The sequence below is a fragment of the Cervus elaphus genome, chromosome 1 (genome assembly GCF_910594005.1).
Source record: "Cervus elaphus chromosome 1, mCerEla1.1, whole genome shotgun sequence".
Lineage (NCBI taxonomy): Eukaryota > Metazoa > Chordata > Mammalia > Artiodactyla > Cervidae > Cervus > Cervus elaphus.
Window position 1 is genome coordinate 57,134,744 of NC_057815.1, and position 19,646 is coordinate 57,154,389.

At 38.2% G+C, this 19,646-nt stretch overlaps 1 protein-coding gene across 6 annotated transcripts in view; it reads left to right on the plus strand.

Annotated features, from left to right (window-relative positions):
* STK33 (serine/threonine kinase 33) overlaps window positions 1-19,646 on the plus strand; it is a 187,494-nt gene that overhangs the window by 90,203 nt on the left and 77,645 nt on the right. For 5 of the 6 annotated variants that reach the window (XM_043903854.1, XM_043903818.1, XM_043903845.1 and 2 more), the window contains exons 2-4: window positions 9,071-9,465; window positions 10,569-10,682; window positions 13,378-13,491. In XM_043903854.1, the coding sequence (XP_043759789.1) occupies window positions 9,241-9,465; window positions 10,569-10,682; window positions 13,378-13,491 (453 nt within the window). In that variant the 5' untranslated portion in view covers window positions 9,071-9,240. The remainder of the gene's footprint in view (window positions 1-9,070; window positions 9,466-10,568; window positions 10,683-13,377; window positions 13,492-19,646) is intronic. The other variant, XM_043903863.1, reaches the window with a different exon arrangement.

Sequence of the window (19,646 nt, forward strand, 5' to 3'; positions counted from 1 at the left end):
ATTACTTTGCCAACAAAGGTCTGTCTAGTCAAAGCTATGGTTTTTCCGGTAGTCATGTATGGATGTGAGTTGGACTATAAAGAAAGCTGAGCTCCAAAGAATTGATGCTTTTGAACTGTGGTGTTGGAGAAGACTCTTGAGAGTCTCCTGAGCTGCAAGGAGATCCAACCAGTCCATCCTAAAAGAAATCAGTCCTGAATATTCATTGGAAGGACTGATGCTGAAGCTGAAACTCCAGTACTTTGGCCACCTGATGCGAAGAGTTGAGACATTTGAAAAGACCCTGATGCTGGGAAAGATTGAAGGTGGGAGAAGGGGACGACAGAGGATGAGATGGTTAGATGGCATTACTGACTCAATAGACACGAGTTTGAGTAAACTCTGGGAGTTGGAGATGGACAGGGAAGCCTGGCATGATGCAGTCCATGGGGTCACAAAGAGTTGGACACGACTGAGCGACTGAACTGAACTGATGACATGCATGTTTTATATGACAGAAACACAAGCCAGTTATTGCTAGTTATACAATATGTCAAAAAGTAGTGATTTTTTAAAAATTGAATATGAGGATCTGAATAATAATGTTTATTAGGACCAAGCTTTATAGTTGTTGAAGACTGGACTTAGCCAAAACTCTTAGAGTTTTACAATATGGTATATCATTGAAGTAAATACTTATGTCTGTGTGTCTTTAAGATTCATAAATTTGAGAGTGTAGTTGTAACATCTTGTCTGATAGGAAAACTGTCAGAAATAGATGGCAATTTAGAGTAGAGGATTGGGGTCAGGCTTGGTATTGGGGGTTTGGTGTTTTGCTCTAGAATGATAGCTTCAAGGTAGAGTAAGGGTTGGCTTGTAGTGCAGTTAGTTTGTTGGCCAGGAGGCGTCTTCAGGTATATTATTTTTTTACATGATAAGCACTGGCTCACTTACTCTAGGCACCTACATTGCGTATTATATTTGTGAGTTCAGAAACACTGTTTCTATCAATCACTGAATAGTTTTCAATCAATAATCCTCATTTAATAATGGAGATCTTTACTGAATATAAGATGACAAGGTGAATAGTACATAGTTCCTGCCTTGGATGTTCTCACAGTCAAGAGAAGTATTTTTGTTATTGTTGTTGTTTTTGTTTGTTTTATTAAATTAATATTACTTATAAAGAATCTTAAAAACAGAGATTATGGAATGTATTGTTGGTGTTTTGTTATAGACTGTTTGGAGTTGTCATGCCTTCAAACATCTGACTACAAGAAGTAGGTTGCCTGTTTGTTCAGTTGCTGAGTCGTGTCCAACTCTGCAACCCTGTGGACTGTAGCACGCCAGGCTGCCCTGTCCTTCACTATCTCTTGGAGTTTGCTCAAACTCAAGTCCATTGAGTCAGTGATGCCATCCAACCATCTCATCCTCTGCTGCCCCCTTCTCCTTTTGCCTTAAATCTTTCCCAGCATCAGGGTCTTTCCAATAAGTCTGCTTTTTGCATCAGATGGCCAAAGTATTGGAACTTCAGCTTTAGCGTCACTCCTTCCAATGAATATTCAGGGTTGATTTCCTTTAGGATTGACTGGTTTGATCTACTTGCTGTCTAAGAGACTGTCAGTAGTCTTCTCCAGCACTACAGTTCAGAAGCATCAGTTCTTCGGCACTAAGCTTCTTTATGGTCCAACTGTCACATCTGTACATGACTACTGGAAAAACTAGCTTTGACTATACACACCTTTGTTGGCAAAGTGATGTCTCTGCTTTTTAATATGCTGTCTAGGTTCGTTATAGCTTTTCTTACAAAGAGCAAGCGTCTTTTAATTTCATGACTTCAGTCACCATCCACAGTGATTTTGGAGCCCAAGAGAATAAAATCTGTCACTGTTTCCACTTTTCCCCCTTCTATTTGCCATGAAGTGATGGGACTGGATGCCATGATGTTTGTTTTTTGAATGTTGAGTTTTAAGCCAGCTTTTTCACTCTCCTCTTTCACCCTCATCAAGAGGCTCTTTAGTTCCTCTTCACTTTCTGTCATTAGAGTGGTATCATCTGCATAACTGAGGTTGTTGATATTTCTCCTGGAAGTCTTGATTCCAGCTTGTGATTCATCCAGCCCAGCATTTCGCATGGTGTACTCTGCATAGTATACCTAGTACGCATAAATAAGCAGGGTGAAAATATACAGCCTTGACATAATCCTTTCCCAATTTTGAACCAGTCTGTTGTTCCATGTCTAGTTCTAACTATTGCTCCTTGACTTGCATTCAGGTTTCTCAGGAGACAGGTAAGGTGGTCTGGTATTCCCATCACTTTAAGAATGTTCCAGTTTGTTGTGATCCACACAGTCAAAGGCTTTTGTGTAGTCAATGAAATGGAAGTAGATATTTTTCTGGAATTCCCTTGCTTTTTCTATGACATCCTAGTTTATGTTTAAATATCATCTTTGATTTCCTACAGCTGACCTTCCAACCTCTACTTGGACACTTGTAGTGACAGAGATAGTCTTTCCTGTTAACTTATCTAAATGTTAGGAAGCCCTTTGTATCAGGTTGATATTGGCTTGCACTGTCTTTGAGTCACACAGAACTCTTAATTCCTTCTTTAGATCTATGAAGAGAGCTCTGACATTCCCTCCTCCACATGACCCCCTCGTTTCTTGATGACTTTTCTATACATCTGCTTATTTTCTGCCTAAGTGATTTGTGATTATGGCTCTTCCCCCACAAAATGAACTCTCACAGATTTTCATTGAGTGTCCATTATGTACAGGATCAGCTGTGCTGGCATAAAGGTTCCTGACTTCAGATTGCTTTTAATGTACATGGAGAAAAGACACTGGATAACAACAAGAAAAACATCAGGGAAAGAATCGGTGGGGATGGGGGAATCTCTCCAGTTTCTTTAAACCATACTTTCTTTGTAAAACCTCTGTTCTTAAACTGTCAGCATGGGGACCACATTTAAGACTGTCCCTCCAGATTATAGCTTAATCAGTGAGGAGTATTATGCAAATTAAAATTTTAAAATCTGATAGCATATATTAGGTGTTAAATGTCAGAATTTTTAAATGTCTGAAATAATATAAAATGTAAACATACTATAAATCCTTTTATAAGACAATATAGACCACTTTCCCTAATCATGATTTTAATGGAAATGGTAAACAAGTGCTGGTCTCATTTAACAACACTATGATCTACAAAGCTCATTTGGCCCCTCTTTAGATTCTGTAAGCATGTTATGAAAACAAGTAGTTGAAAAGTGAATATACAGTCATTCCGCTTGGTCTGCATAATGTCAGACAATCCATACAGCTTTTTCTTTACTTGAATAGAACACATTTTTTACTGAATTGACTTGACTGTTAGGTTCCTTGTAGACATAGTCTTAGCAAAGAAAGCTAAAAATTGCTTTTGGGGAAGAAAATTGTAGCTAGTTATATCTTATAAAACCATTCTTGTGTTCATTTTCAAGGAAATTACTGTAAGTGTATCTTTTAGGGCCAGTGTGTTAAGAGACCTTTTTATGCTGAAATAAAAACTCAGAGAGTTTCCATATTAGAGTTGTTCCATTGACTTGTTTTACTCCTGAAAATAAAATGAGAATCTTTAGCCAAAGGAAAGCTAACGTTTGTTAAACACTGACATTATTTGACCTTATTGTATTTATTTACATTATGTTTAATACCTATGCATGTCCAGTCTTTGGAGACACAAAGAAACTATTACATTAGAAGTTTCTTTGGTTTCCTAATATGTTTTTCTATCCAAAGTCCTGTTTACATGTAATTCCATAGTTCTACATAAGAAGAGCTATTCATCTTTGTGTTTACATAAAGATATGCTAGGTTTGCAATACCTGATTCATTTTATGCCCCTAAAATATGAATGACATCATTTGGCCCACTAGACAGTAGATTTATTTTACTAACAAATCTTTCAGATCAGTTCATAAGTGAGAAAGAAATAAACGTGAGTAAATGTTTGTTCTATTTTGGTTTTTAAGTTAAAATAATTAGAATTCAGCCAGCCAAAAAGAAATTAAATTCAAAATCCAATCCTTCTCAAGAAATTTTGCATACAGCTATTTCACCTATTGTTTTAGCATTGCTGGGGTAAGAAAGTAGAACATTACTTTGGCAAATGTAATAGTTGATAAGCTGGGAAGCAGAAATGAAGCTTGTCAGTGAATACCAGGAACTCCTATATTTTCTGAATATAGCTACCAAATACTTACAGGGCAATGGATATGTCAGAAGCTGGGGCAAGAAAGTACCTGGAAGTCTATGTCAGTGTCAGTGATACTGTGATAACTTGACATTGAGAGACTGAGGGAGAAACTAAAGGAAATACTTTCTGAACTGAGCTAGGAAAAATACAACTATTTTTCAGTCCACAAAACAAACTGTCTTAGAAATGGGAAATTTAATATTTAAAGATTCTCTTGAAAGTTTGTGGAGATATATATATATATAATGTAGTAAAACTTGAGGGATATAGTAAGAATGCTTTTAGGAGTACTGTTTATAATGAAGGAACTTAGCTACATTTTAAATGAACCTTTACATTATGAACACTTCTTTCAGTTTCTTATAAAAAGTACTATAAAATCAGTATTCTTAATGCATGCATAAAATGATACCTTACATATCTGATGTGGGACTTTTCTACACCTGCAGAGAGAAAGCACTATTTTTTTCTAAACAGAAAGGCTGTTATTTGCAGATCTACTCTGCTGCTCTGAGTCATTGATGGTTACAGGCTTATATATTTAACCTGAGATGCAAAGCATTTTCTTCCAAGGCCTAAAGTTAAATCATTTTTCAGTGTGCATAAAGGTACATTCTGAGTTTTGTTTGTCTCGCTACATATACTTGGAAAACAAGGTCAAGCATTTGTTAAAATGTGTGTGTGTGTTGGCATCAGTTGCATTCTTTTTTTCCTCTTCCTGTCTGAAGGGTGCCCTTGATGTACCTTTTCCAGTGCTCACCGTTATGGGCTTTAATCACATCAGTAGAATTTTTTACACTGCTTTGGTGAAAGGTCATGTTTATTGGGCTGACTTGTCTATTTATTTCTATCTGGTAATCTTAGAATATGCTGTAATCTAGGATAAAGATAAATACAGGCACACCATTTAGGATTTTTACATCTCTTCACAGAAAAGATTGGCGTGTAAGAGCTCCTCCCTTTTTGAGAACACTGCCATGATCTAATTTTGGTTATTCTAACTGAATGAAATGAATTAGATGGCTTTCATTGCTATGAAACAATTTGTGTGCTTAGTCACTTAGTTGTGTCCTACCCTTTGTGACTCATTGGACTGTAGCCTGCCAGCCTCCTCTGTCCATGGGAATTTTTAGGCAAGAATACTGAAGTAGGTTGCCATTTCCTTCTCCAGGAGATCTTCCAGACCCAGGAATCTTTTTTTTTTTTTTTCATTTAGTTTTATTAGTTGGAGGCTAATTACTTTACAATATTGTAGTGGTTTTTGCCATACATTGACATGAATCAGCCATGGATTTACATGTGTTCCCCATCCCGATCCCCCCTCCCACTTCCCTTCCCATCCCATCCCTCTGGGTCTTCCCAGTGTACCACCCCTGAGTACTTGTCTCATGCATCCCACCTGGGCTGGTGATCTGTTTCACCCTTGATAGTATACTTGTTTCAATGCTGTTCTCTCTGAACATCTCACCCTCGCCTTCTCCCACAGAGTCTAAAAGTCTGTTCTGTACATCTGTGTCTCTTTCTTCTGTTTTGCATATAGGGTTATCATTACCATCTTTTTAAACTCCATATATATGCGTTAGTATACTGTATTGGTCTTTATCTTTCTGGCTTACTTCACTCTGTATAATGGGCTCCAGTTTCATCCATCTCATTAGAACTGATTCAAATGAATTCTTTTTAATGGCTAAGTAATATTCCATTGTGTATATGTACCATAGCTTCCTTATCCATTCATCTGCTGATGGGCATCTAGGTTGCTTCCATGTCCTGGCTATTATAAACAGTGCTGCGATGAACATTGGGGTGCACGTGTCTCTTTCAGATCTGGTTTCCTCAGTGTGTATGCCCAGAAGTGGGATTGCTGGGTCATATGGCAGTTCTATTTCCAGTTTTTTAAGGAATCTCCACACTGTTCTCCATAGTGGCTGTACTAGTTTGCATTCCTATCAACAGTGTAGGAGGGTTGCCTTTTCTCCACACCCTCTCCAGCATTTATTGCTTGTAGACTTTTGGATAGCAGTCATCCTGACTGGCATGTAATGGTACCTCATTGTGGTGTTGATTTGCATTTCTCTGATAATGAGTGATGTTGAGCATCTTTTCATGTGTTTGTTAGCCATCTGTATGTCTTCTTTGGAGAAATGTCTGTTTAGTTCTTTGGCCCATTTTTTGATTGGGTCATTTATTTTTCTGGAATTGAGCTGCAGGAGTTGCTTGTATATTTTTGAGATTAATCCTTTGTCTGTTGCTTCGTTTGCTATTATTTTCTCCCAATCTGAAGGCTGTCTTTTCACCTTGCATATAGTTTCCTTTGTTGTGCAAAAGCTTTTAAGTTTAATTAGGTCCCATTTGTTTATTTTTGCTTTTATTTCCAATATTCTGGGAGGTGTAGACCCAGGAATCTAACCCATGTGTCTCCTGCATTGCAGGCAGATTCTTTCCCCCCTGAGCCTTTGAGGAAGCTTCATAAAACAATTTACATATATGGAAATTACCTGTTCCCTAAAAGTAGGAAGGAACTCTGATATAGAACTTCCAAAGTGAAATGATAAATGCTGTGAATAAAAATAAAGCAAAATAAGGGGACAGAATGAATGGCCTGCTGTTTCAGAGGAGATGGTTAGAAGAGCAGATGAGCAGAGATCACCATGAAGTGAGGGAGCAAGCCATGCAAATGTCTGAGGAAAGCGCATCCTAGCAGAGGAAGCAAGGGCCAAAGCCACGAGAAGGCACTGTGCTTGGCATATGCAAAGAACAGCAAGGAGACCAGTGTATTTAGAGCAAAGGAGAGAATGGAGAGAGAAATCTGAGCGGGAGTGAAGGTTCAGTTTATTTGGAGCCTTATAGGCAAAATTCAACAGAACCTACATTTCTTTTTCATTTCTGTTCATCTTAAATTTTGTTTCTTAATCATGTTTTTCTCTTTCTTTGATTTGACTGCTCATGTAGTATATTTTTTGTCCTTTCTTTTTCTATTTTTAATAAAGTTTTAAGAATAAAAGTTTTCTTTAAGTACAACTTTGCTTGCATTCTGTAAGGTTCATGGCCATAAGTCAACTGCAAGGGATGTGCAGAAATGGAGGATTTAAATTAGCATATTGCTATCCCAGACAGAATCAGGGTTTTGTTAAAAAGGAAGAGTGGGGGAATAAATATTGGATAAACTACTAGCAATATCTTTCACAAAATCCTTTGGGTCTGGAAGATTTTCCTATAGATTCCCATGCTATACAGACTGTTACAAATCATCACGAGATGGAAAGATAGCCAATTTATTTTATAAAACTGCCAGAATCTTGTATCAAAACCTGATAAAGATGAATGAAAAGGAAAATTAGAGACCAGTTTAACTTATGAATATAACTGTGAAAAGTCAGAATACAAACATTTCAGTTTTTCAGCACATTGAAAGAATCATCCATCATGATCATGTATAGGGTTCATACCCAAAATGCAAGAGTACTTTAATATTAAGAAAAATTTAATACCATAAAACAGACCAAAAAATCAAATAAGAAAAATATAATCACGATAGGTAAAGATTTGATCAAATTCAACCCTTATTTCTGATTAGAAAACTGATCTTAGATAACTAAAGCTAGAAATGTATTTCTTTAATGAGATAAAGATATCTAGCTCCTATTCTGGTCAAGTTTATTCCAGTTCAGTGAACAAAGGTATATTCTATATATCTCCAGGCTTATCAATCTATGACTTCAAAATATACTTTCAAGTAATATCTGAAGTAGGATGGCAGAGAACCATGATGATGTACTCCCAGTTACTTCTGGAAGTTTCTCAGTTTCTTTTTCATGTGCTGCAGAACACATCCCCCCTCATTCCTAAACTCACATGTTTCCAACTTGCCACTATACATAACTGCACTATATATAGCTGCAATAACTGGTTAGGTAAAATGATGGGCATACCTGTTCTTCACTCAGGGAAAAGTAGCACACACTAGTTCCTATTTTTCTATTTGAGAGTAAAAATAAGGATACTTCTGATATTGCCTTAGAACTTTTAGCATTAGATAGCTTTATAGAATCAAATTATCTACTTTGTGAAGTGTATAGTATGGATTTGGGGCATTCCAGGTGACTCAATGGTAGAGAATTTGCCTACAAATGAAGGAGACATAGGTTCTCAATCCCTGGGTTGAGAAGATCCCCTGGAGGAGGAAATGGCAACCCACTCCAGTATTCTTGCCTGGGAAATCCCATGGACAGAGAAGCCTGGTGGGCTATATATAGTACATGGGGTGTAAAGAGTCAGACATAACTTGGCGACTGAGCACACAACAACATGGATTTGTTCTGATAATATGTAGACAGAGGCTCATTAACTTCTGAAACCACAGTAATGTATGTTTTATACAAGTATTTTAAAGCCTTTTTTATTTACCACAACCCACCTTATGAAATGCATTTTATATTGTGACCAAGTGTACACACACGCACACGTTCTATACATTCATAACTATGTAATTTTTTTAAAGTTTCACAAAGCTTACCAAGGAGCTATGCAAAACGCTCTCATTTATTTATCTATTTTATTCTACTTTATTTAAAAAAATTTGTATCAACCCACCAAATTTCCTTAGACCACACTTTTTAGCAGTTCAGAGGGTGATTCTTTGGACTGTTAAATAAATGTCTGGAGTTCAAGGAGTCAATTCTGGAAGATAAGAATGTATTGGTTTTTAGAAATGTATTCTAATTTTGTTGTAAATATTAACTTTTCATGTATAGGCAGGATGCTTTTGGTGTTAGTTGCTAGTTTGTCTTTGATTTCTAGGAGAGTGACAGGATAAGAAAGAATTTTCTAAATGGAGATTTCTTTTCTTCTTGCAGCTCTCATGTGTGACTGGAAGTCGAGTGCATCATTAACCTAAGGACCTCACCACTTGGAAGTTACAGTTTTCACCATCAGCCTACCTTTTCCTTTTTGGTCTGGTTCTTTTCCTCAAACAGTGGAAACATCTTTCTTTTAATAAAGTTGCTTTTGATGCAGAGTTAAGCAAATGGCTGATAACAGCTGTGGTAAAAAATCTACAGAGTGCCCCCACTGCTCATCTGCTTCTCAGAAAAAAGCACTTTGTATATGTTCTTGTAAAACAAAGCTTTCTCCAATGTCAGTGGTGGAAATGTCACAGACATCAAGCACAGGTAGTTCAGAATTTATAGTTTCACCAGAAAAAAAAAAAGAAAAAGGAGCCAGCAAAGATGTTGCCTCTGGAAAAGATTTGGTAATTATTAAAGATTCTACATCTCAACACAAGTTGATGTCCCATTCCCTAATCCCATCCCTACATTCATCCTTATCCATGGGCTCTTGTCAGCTAATTCATTTGCCTTCTTTACTATTAAGGTAACATTTCTTTCTTACAGAAGAGGTAAGAAAAATCGGTTGATAATTTTTTCATTCTGTTAACCAACCACTGTCCCAAATTAATGACTTCCCAGGATTATAAATAATTTGGAATATTATTCCAGCTTTTATTAAAAAATGGTTTATATGGAAGTTGATTGGTTTTCAAATTGAATTAAACCTGAATTTGGTGGCATTTTCTTCAACTGATGCAGAATGAGATTTATGATTGTGGTTAAACACAGGGTGGTTATTATTTAAGACAGTTCCTGGTTATCTAGATGGAATATTAAATATACCTTACAAAATTGATTTGCCTTAGTTACAATCTGTGAATACCCAGTTGGACTGGTTTGGGTATGTTTGCCTTTATAGTGAAGAGGCACTCTGGAAGACTGTCATTGATAGAGCATAAATTTGGAGACAGAGAGCAGTAAGTTTAAGAAAAGTAGGTTCTCAGTCCTCAAATTTATACCTTTTTCAAATTTTCACGCTAAACTGTTATTTCTGAATTGTATTATGGTATAGTTATTGCCATATAGATGTCTCTGAGTGAATTGTTGCTATATTATTTTCATTCAAAGCATATTTTGTGAATGTCTGGTCAGTAATTTCTTGTGTATAACCTATTTGAGATGATTGTTATGTCTTGAAACAAGAGAGATTGAGAAAACTGTGAAGTTGCCTTCTCTTATGATTTTAAAGATTTTAAGTCCTCATTTATCTTCTGTGCAGGTCATCATGTAGAATTGCCTGGATTCAGGAGATTAGATTGAATAACTTCTTAAGGCCTGTTTTAGCCTAATGAGTGAATGAATTATATAGGGCTTTGAATTTGAAAAAGGTGATAAACTGTCTTGTATACAATAAATATCTTGACACATATTTAAAAATTTTCAGATTATCTAAATTAGGGTTCTTACTTTGTCAATAAGTGTCTTGTATCTTAATGTTAATATTAAAATTTCTTTTTGGTCCAAGCCCTCAAAATCTTCACATGTAGAGAGAAAACCATCTCAACAACAGTGGGGTCGGGGCAACTTCACAGAAGGAAAAGTTCCTCACATACGGATGGACAATGGAGCCGCCATTCAGGTATAGGGAGGGCAAACTGAGCTGCTAGAAATGTTTCAGGTTTCTTCTAAGCCAGTGTTCATGACAAAAGTGATTTAAAAAGCAAGTCTCTAAGGAGAGAAAAGACAAAACTTAACCATTTTTAAGATTGTCGAAGTCTTTACTAAAGAAAATGTGGACTAATTATTTTTTCTGTTCATAGAGATGTAACTTGACTTGCATAATTAAGTGGAGGACATTTATTAGACAAAATGAGAGCATTTGGTCTCCAAGTCTTCCCGGTTGCTGAAGGCAGATGTGAAATCTCTGTATAGACCTATTTGAGAGGCAGAGAGAGACCAAATGACTTAGATGGCTTGGCTGTTCACTTCTTTGATGACCAGTAGGGAGGCCAAAATTTCCCTCGTGGACTTGCCCATTTTTCTCCAGTTTGTGATTGAGTGAATACCAATATTATTCTTCCCAGGATTCTAGTTCTTATATGCAAATATGACTTAAATTTAAAACCATCTTAGAAATTAAAATGTGTTCCTTTAATGCTAGATTGAAGGAACTACAGCAGGAACAACTACAGGAGGAAAATTCCATTAACGTTAGATACCTTTGAACGATTGTTTTAAAAAATTTTTAGCAATTTACTTGAAGTGATCAGAAAAACTTTCTAAGAAATTCTGACCTAAAAGCTTAAATCTTCCCCTGTTAAAGATTTTATTAAGTCTTACAAAATCTTAGAAAAGACCTGCCTTAAAAAAAAAATCCACAAATTTACTGTTTTAAATTTAGTCATAAGAGCTTTTTGTGAAAGAAAAATGTATTCATTTATCAGCTCACTCATTCATTCCTTGATTGGATTATGGAAAAAATTCTCAATTTTCCTTCTTTTCTTTGTCTTTGTTCTCCCACATGCTTCTCAGGAGCCATCTCTTTCATACCATTTTCCCTTATGTTCCCAGAATTTTAGCTCTGGTCTCTGACCCCAATGTCATTTTGTACTTTTTCTTTTAACTTAAGACTGTATGACTTAAGTAAAAGTCTTATCTCTTGAGTTACAAATGATGCTGTTGTTGTGCAGTCACTGTCGTGTCTGACTCTGCTGGACTGCAGCATGCCAGGCCCTATCCTCCACTATCGTCCAGAGTTTGTTCAAATTCATGTCCATTGAGCCAGACATGAGACAAATTATAAGAAAACAGGAATTATGGTTTATTCATCTTTGGAGCCCCCAAAGTATGTATCACAAGAAGATAGCTAAGAAAAATCTACATGTTGAAGCTGAACATGTTTCTTTTCTTCTTTTTTCTTTCCCTTTCTGGGTCTTCCCTTCTCGCCCTCTGTCTCTTTTTCTCTCCCTTGCTTCCTCTCTTTTTCTCTCTCCTCCCTTGTGTTTCTTCCTACTCCTTTTTCCTCATACACTAAGCATGAATATTTTGCCTGCAAGGTTTCAGGCAGGCTTTTTAAAGGATAAAAAGGAAATACCTTTATAAGGTGTTTCTAGACCATCTTGGAAAGAAAAAAATGAGTCCAAATATTTGTACGCAAGAGAGTAATAACAGTGTTTGAGGACCAATGCATGCATGTTGAAAAAAGTCAGAAGAACAATCACCGTGGTACAGAGTTAGGCAGAAAAGCCTTTTGTGAAGTAGGTAAGTAATTAGTTGGATACTCCATCTTCTTTTACAAAAGTCAGAAAGGAATGTAAGCAGTAGAAAATATGAAGTCTAGCAGTAGTTTATCTGTTGCAGGGTGCAGATGAAAGCAGTCACACAGTGGGAACCTGGCATCTCTAAGGCAGGCTCTAAGAAGTCTCTAAGAGAGACTTCCCCCAGTGACATTAGCTCAGGGGTTCTCTCCTGTTTTAATCTCTGGGCATAATGGGTCTAGAAACTCTTGTTAATGCCCTGGAGTTGATTTAGATCAGGGAGACTGACTCTCTCCAACCAAATTCACAAGATCTGAAAGTGTAAATGAGTTACCTGCTTGTTATTTTACAACATGAAATGGAATGCTGGTGGTGTCAAGACCAGTGCATTCTGTCTTTCTAAGCAGGAGTGAAATGATAAACAGAAGGATCCTTGGTTTGGATAATGTTACTATGGATGGTTTTAATTTTTTTCTAAATGCTTATTTATATTAAAAACTTTAATATAAAATAGGATTTATATAATCCTTTTCCTAAAACATAAAGAAATAAAGCAACAAAAATGTTTATTTAGTAGAAACAATGAAGAGAAAGGTTACCTGGTAAACAGGAAACCAGTTGTCTAATGGTTAATATGTGTTGATTTTATAGTATAGTTCTCAGAGTTTGGGAATAATTTTTTGGACAACTTATTTTACACAAATATACAGTATATATCAACATATTTGTATACATGTATTAATAGTCCATTCTTTTTCTTGTGAAGACATTTCTTTAATATTATAGTTTATGAGAGTTTAATTTTTTATATATTTGAAGTTTTTCACATTTCCTTATTAGGATTTTTATGGTTTTTCTCTAAAGGATATTTAATAAGACTCATCAAAACTTATTTTTGCTAATTAAGATGTGTTTATTAATACTAAAGCAAATACATGGTGTCAGTGTCTTCTATTTGATTTTACCCTGGAGCAGAGTCACTCTTCCCTTGGGTGGACGCCTGTCAGTATTATATGTTCATTTGTCATACCTAATGAAAGGCAGAGAAAGACAAAGAACTCTTATTTTTTTATCTAGGAAATCTATACCTTTGGAAGAATATTGGGACAAGGGAGCTTTGGAATGGTCATTGAAGCCATAGACAAGGAAAGAGCAACTAAGTGGGCAATTAAAAAAGTGAACAAAGAAAAGGTAAGGCTTCTTAGCAGCATCACACTGAGGGTGCAGTTCTAGTGCAAGGTGGGGTAGGCAGTACAGTTTTACACACTAATACAGCTGACCCTTAGGGACAGTGCCTGGGCTGTTGCCCTGGAGAAATGTGGTTATTTCTCTAGCCTTCTGGGCTTCCCTCATAGTTCAGTTGGTAAAGAATCTACCTGCAATGCAGGAGACCCCCGTTCAATTCCTGGGTTGGGAAGATCTGCTGGAGAAGGGATAGGCCACCCACTCCAGTATTCCTGGGCTTCCCTTGTGTTTCAGCTTGTAAAGAATCCGCCTGCAATGCAGAAGACCTGGGTTCGATTGGGAAGATCCCCTGGAAAAGAGAAAGGCTTCGGTTCAGTTCAGTTGCTCAGTCGTGTCCGACTTTGCAACCCCATGGGCTGCAGCATGCCAGACCTCCCTGTCCATCACCAACTCCCGGAGTTTAGTCAAACTCATGTGCATTGAGTAGGTGATACCATCCAACCATCTCATCCTCTGTTGTCCCCTTCTCCTCCCACCTTCAATCTTTCCCAGCATCAGGGTCTTTTCAAATGAGTCAGTTCTTTGCATGAGGTGGCCAAAGTATTGGAGTTTCAGCTTCAACATCAGTCCTTCTAATGAATATTCAGGACTGATTTCCTTTAGGATGGACTGGTTGGATCTCCTTGCAGTCCAAGGGACTCTCAAGAGTCTTCTCCAACACCACAGATCAAAAGCATCAATTCTTCGGCACTCAGCTTTCTTTTTAGTCCAACTCACATCCATACATGACTACTGGAAAAATCATAGCTTTGACTAGACGGACCATTGTTGGCAAAGTAATGTGTCTACTTTTTAATATGCTGTCTAGGTTGGTCATAACTTTCCTTCCAAGGAGCAAGCGTCTTTTAATTTCATGGCTGCAATCACCATCTGCTGTGATTTTGGAGCCCTAAAACATAAAGTCTGTCACTGTTTCCATTGTTTCCCTATCTACTTGCCATGAAGTGATGGGACCAGATGCCATGATCTTAGTTTTCTGAATGTTGAGCTTTAAGCCAACTTTTTCACTCTCCTCTTTCACTTTCATCAAGAGGCTCTTTAGTTCTTCTTCACTTTCTGCCATAAGGGTGGTGTCATCTGCATATCTGAGGCTATTGATATTTCTCCTGGAAATCTTGATTCTAGCTTATGCTTTACCCAGCCTGGCATTTCGCATGATGTACACTGCGTATAAGTTAAATAAGCAGGTGACAATATTTAGCCATGACATACTCCTTTCCCTGTTTGGAACCAGTCTGTTGTTCCATGTCCAGTTCTAACTGTTGCTTCCTGCCCTGTGTACAGATTTCTTAGAAGGCAGGTCAGGTGGTCTGGTATTCCCATCTCTTTAAGAATTTCCCACAGTTTGTTGTGATCCACACAGTCAAAGGCTTTGGCATAGTCAATAAAGCAGAAGTAGATGTTTTTCTGGAACTCTCTTGCTTTTTCGATGATCCAGCAGATGTTGGCAATTTGATCTCTGGTTCCTCTGTCTTTTCTAAATCCTGCTTGAACATCTGGAAGTTCACAGTTCACATACTGTTGAAGCCTGGCTTGGAGAATTTTGAGCATTACTTTGCTAGCGTGTGAGATGAGTGCAATTGTGTGGTAGTTTTAACGTTCTTTGGCATTGCCTTTCTTTGGGATTGGAATGAAAACTGACCTTTTCCAGTCTGTGGCCACTGCTGCATTTTCCAAATTTGCTGGCATATTGAGTGCAGCATTTTCACAGCATCTCTTTTTGGATTTGAAATAGCTCAACTGGAATTCCATTACCTCCACTAGCTTTGTTCATAGTGATGCTTCCTCTGACCCACTTGACTTCGCATTCCAGGATGTCTGGCTCTAGGTGAGTGATCACAGCATCATGATTATCTGGGTCGTGAAGATCTTTTTTGTGTAGTTCTTCTGTGTGTTCTTGCCACCTCTTCCTAATATCTTCTGGTTCTGTTAGGTCCATACCATTTCTGTCCTTTACTGTACCCATCTTTGCATGAAATGTTCCCTTGGTATCTCTAATGTTCTTGAAGAGATCTCTTGTCTTTCCCATTCTGTTGTTTTCCTCTTATTTCTTTGCACTGATCACTGAGGAAGGCTTTCTTATCTCTCCTTGCTATTCTTTGGAACTCTGCATTCAAATGGTATATCTTTCCTTTTCTCTGTTGCTTTTCACTTCTCTTCTTTTCACAGCTATTTGTAAGACCTCCTCAGGCAGCCATTTTGCTTTTTTGCATTTCTTTTTCTTTGGGATGGTCTTCATCCCTGCCTCCTGTACAATGTCATGAACCTCTGTCCATAGTTCTTCAGGCACTATCAATTCTAATCCTGAATCTATTTGTCACTTCCACTCTATAATTATGAGGGATTTGATTTAGGTCATACCTGAATGGTCTAGTAGTTTTCCCTACTTTCTTGAATTGAAGTCTGAGTTTGGCAATAAGGAGTTCATGATCTGAGCCACAGTCAGCTCCCAGTCTTGTTTTTGCTGACTGTATAGAGCTTCTCCATCTTTGGCTGCAAGGAATATAATCAATCTGATTTTGGTATTGACCATCTGATGTCCATGTGCAGAGTTTTCTCATATCGTTGGAAGAGGGTGTTTGCTATGACCAGTGTGTTCTCTTGGCAGGACTCTATTAGCCTTTGCCTTCTGTACTCCAAGGCCAAATTTGCCTGTTACTCCAGGTGTTTCTTGACTTCCTACTTTTGCATTCCAGTACCCTATAATGAAAAGGACATCTTTTTTGGGTGTTAGTTCTGAAAGGTCTTCATAGAACTATTCAACTTCAGCTTCTTCAGTGTTACTGGTCGGGGCATAGACTTGGATTACCATGATATTGAATGGTTTGCCTTGGAAACGAACAGAGATCATTCTGTCATTTTTGAGATTGCATCCAAGTACTGCATTTTGGACTCTTTTGTTGACTATGATGGCTACTCCATTTCTTCTAAGATATTCTTGCCCACAATAGTAGATATAATGGTCATCTGAGTTAAATTCACCCATTCCAGTCCATTTTAGTTTGCTGATTCTTAAAATGTCGACATTCATTCTTGCCATCTCCTATTTGACCACTTCCAATTTGCCTTGATTCATGGACCTAAAATTCCAGGTTCCTATGCAATATTGCTCTTTACAGCATCAGAGTTTACTTCCATCACCAGTCACATCTACAACCGGATGTTGTTTTTGCTTTGGCTCCATCTCTTCATTCTCTCTGGAGTTATTTCTCCACTGATCTCCAGTAGCATATTGGGCATCTACTGACCTGAGGAGTTCATCTTTCAGTGTCCTATCTTTTTGCCTTTTCATACTGTTCATGGGGTTCTCAAGGCAAGAATACTGAAGTGGTTTGTCATTCCCTTCTCTACTGCACCACATTTTGTCAGAACTCTCCACAATGACCAGTCCATCTTGGATGGCCCTACATGGCATGGCTCATAGTTTCATTGAGTTAGACAAGGTTGTGGTCCATGTGATCAGATTGGTTAATTTTCTGTGATTGTGGTTTTCAGTCTGTCTGCCCTCTGATGGAGAAGGTTAAGAGGCTTATGGAAGCTTCCTGATGGGAGGGGCTGACTGGGGGGGAAACTGGATCTTCCCCCTTCTGATGGGTGAGGCCATGCTCAGTAAATCTTTAACCCAGTTTTCTATTGATGGGTGGAGCTGTGTTTCCTCCCTGTTATTTACCTGGGGCCAAACCATGGTGGAGATAATGAAGATAATGGCGACCTCCTTCAAAAGGTCCCATGCTTGCACTGCCACACTCAGTGCCCCCAGCCCTGCAGCAGGCCACCACCAACCCACAACTCTGCCAGAGACTCCTGGACACTCCCGGACAAGTCTGGATCAGTCTCTTGTGGGGTCACTGCTCCTTTTCCCTTGGTCCTGGTGTGCACAAGGTTCTGTTTGTGCCCTCCAAGAGTCTATTTCCTCAGTCCTGTGTAAGTTCTGGCAGCTCTATGGTGGGGTAATGGCAACCTCCTCCAAAAGGGCTTATGCCATACCCAAGTCTGCTGCACCCAGCCATACCCAAGAGATATGCTACCCACTCCAGGGGAAGACCACCCACTCCAGTATTCTGGCTTAGAGAATTCCATGGGCTGTATAGTCCATGAGGTTGCAAAGAGTGGGACATGACTGAGTGGCTTTCACTTTCACTTTCTTTCTTTTACCAGAGTCAGTTGAAGATGAGGGCTGATTATCAGTATATGTAGAGGTAGGGTTGTGGGCTAGCATTGTCTTCTTAGTGAGCAGTAGGTCCGGATAGTCTCTCCTGATGGAGTTCTGATATACTTTGCCCTATCCAACCAGTCCATCCTAAAGGAGATCAGTCCTGGGCGTTCACTGGAAGGACTGATGCTGAAGCTGAAACTCCAATGCTTTGGCCCCCTCATGCGAAGAGTTGACTCATTGGAAAAGACCCTGATGCTGGGAGGGATTGGGGGCAGGAGGAGAAGGGGACGACAGAGGATGAGATGGCTGGATGGCATCACCGACTCAATGGACATGAGTTTGGGTGAACTCCGGGAGTTGGTGATGGACAGGCAGGCCTGGCGTGCTGCGATTCATGGGGTCACAAAGAGTAGGAAACGACTGAGCGACTGAACTGAACTGATCCTCTCCTTTCCTTTCATTCATTATTTCTTTGTTGATAGTCAGACTCTGTTTATTCATACTACCAGCTCTTTCTCTGGTAAAGTTTGAATCACTTTCTCTCCAGCTCTCTTCTGTACCGTTTACCTTGTATCCACTGTATTTCTCACTTCAGATTGCACTGGAGTGAAGAATGGAATGGGCTTCTCTTTAAAGCAGAATCTAAGTCCTCAAACATTATAACTGATCATTTCATCAACTTGAAAACAATTTCTGTGCTTGAGGAAAAATAAAAGGAAACATTACTGTGGTGTTTTTTTCTTGGGTCTGTGACATTACATTTACAGAATGAAATAGTAGGTTATATGTATTCTTTAAAAAACAAACTATAGGAAATTACATATCATTTCCCCTAAAGTTTAATAAAGTAACATTAAATCTTAATAAGGGGAGATCCAGAGTCCTTCCAATAATCCCTAGGATTAGCTAAATTGGATTTCCTTTGTTTCTTTGGTGTCAGATAGGGTTAGGCTTAGGTTTCAGGGTTATATAGTCAGTTGCTTGCAACTTTAGGAATTCATAATCTTGCAGGTAGATATTGATGCTGAGACTTTTCAGGACACCAAGATAGTAAAATAAAATTATATAGTCAGTATATGAATTGGACAATATATTACTGCATTAAATATAGATGCACCATTTGTGGTGGGAAGTAGGAATAGGCTTGAGATGAATTATTAGGAGAAACTGTGACATCTGTCCATGTCTAGTCTCAACAGGAATTTATTCCTCGAAGTCACTATTTCTCTTGATAACTATAAAGTTATTTCTCCTCTAGGATTCATCCTCTGTGAGTGGGGCACAGTGGGTAGGCAGTTTCCTATCACTCTTGAGATGGTAATGTTTAGAGGGTAAAGATACTTAGAAGCAGGGATGACAGTAGGTAAAATTTTAACTAGGTAAAATTTGGCTTATGATCAATCTCTTTCCAAGTCCTTCAGGAACTATTGTTTCTCTTCTAACTTTGGGGGAGGGGGTGGGTTAGGAGGAAGGAGGGAGGAGTAAGAGCTTTGTTATTCCTTTCAGGGATATTTTTATGTAAATGAGGACAGTGTTTATTCTTGAATGATTAGGGTAATTTAGATATCAAAAGGATGATGATTGGGGTGGTGGCAGTGCTGGCAAAGGTGGAGAAAGCCCTTCTGGAGTATCTTAGATGATGATGCAGACAATCAGTTACTTGTATCCACACCTGACGGTCTGGTCAGGTATGGTTAAGGATTTCACCTAAGGAGGTAATTTGGAGTTAGGTTGGTCTGAAGGCAAAAATCTCCATCTCCTTCTCCATCTCCATTGTGCATACTCTCTCTTTCTCTATCAAATTTTTGAGGCTGGGGGACTAGGAAGTGATATAATGCAGGGCTAAGTGTAGAATCTCAACTGCCTATTGTTTCCTTTTGATATGTATATAAGTGTAATGGAAACAAAGCAAGATAAAACAAAAACATTTTATTTTACCAATAAC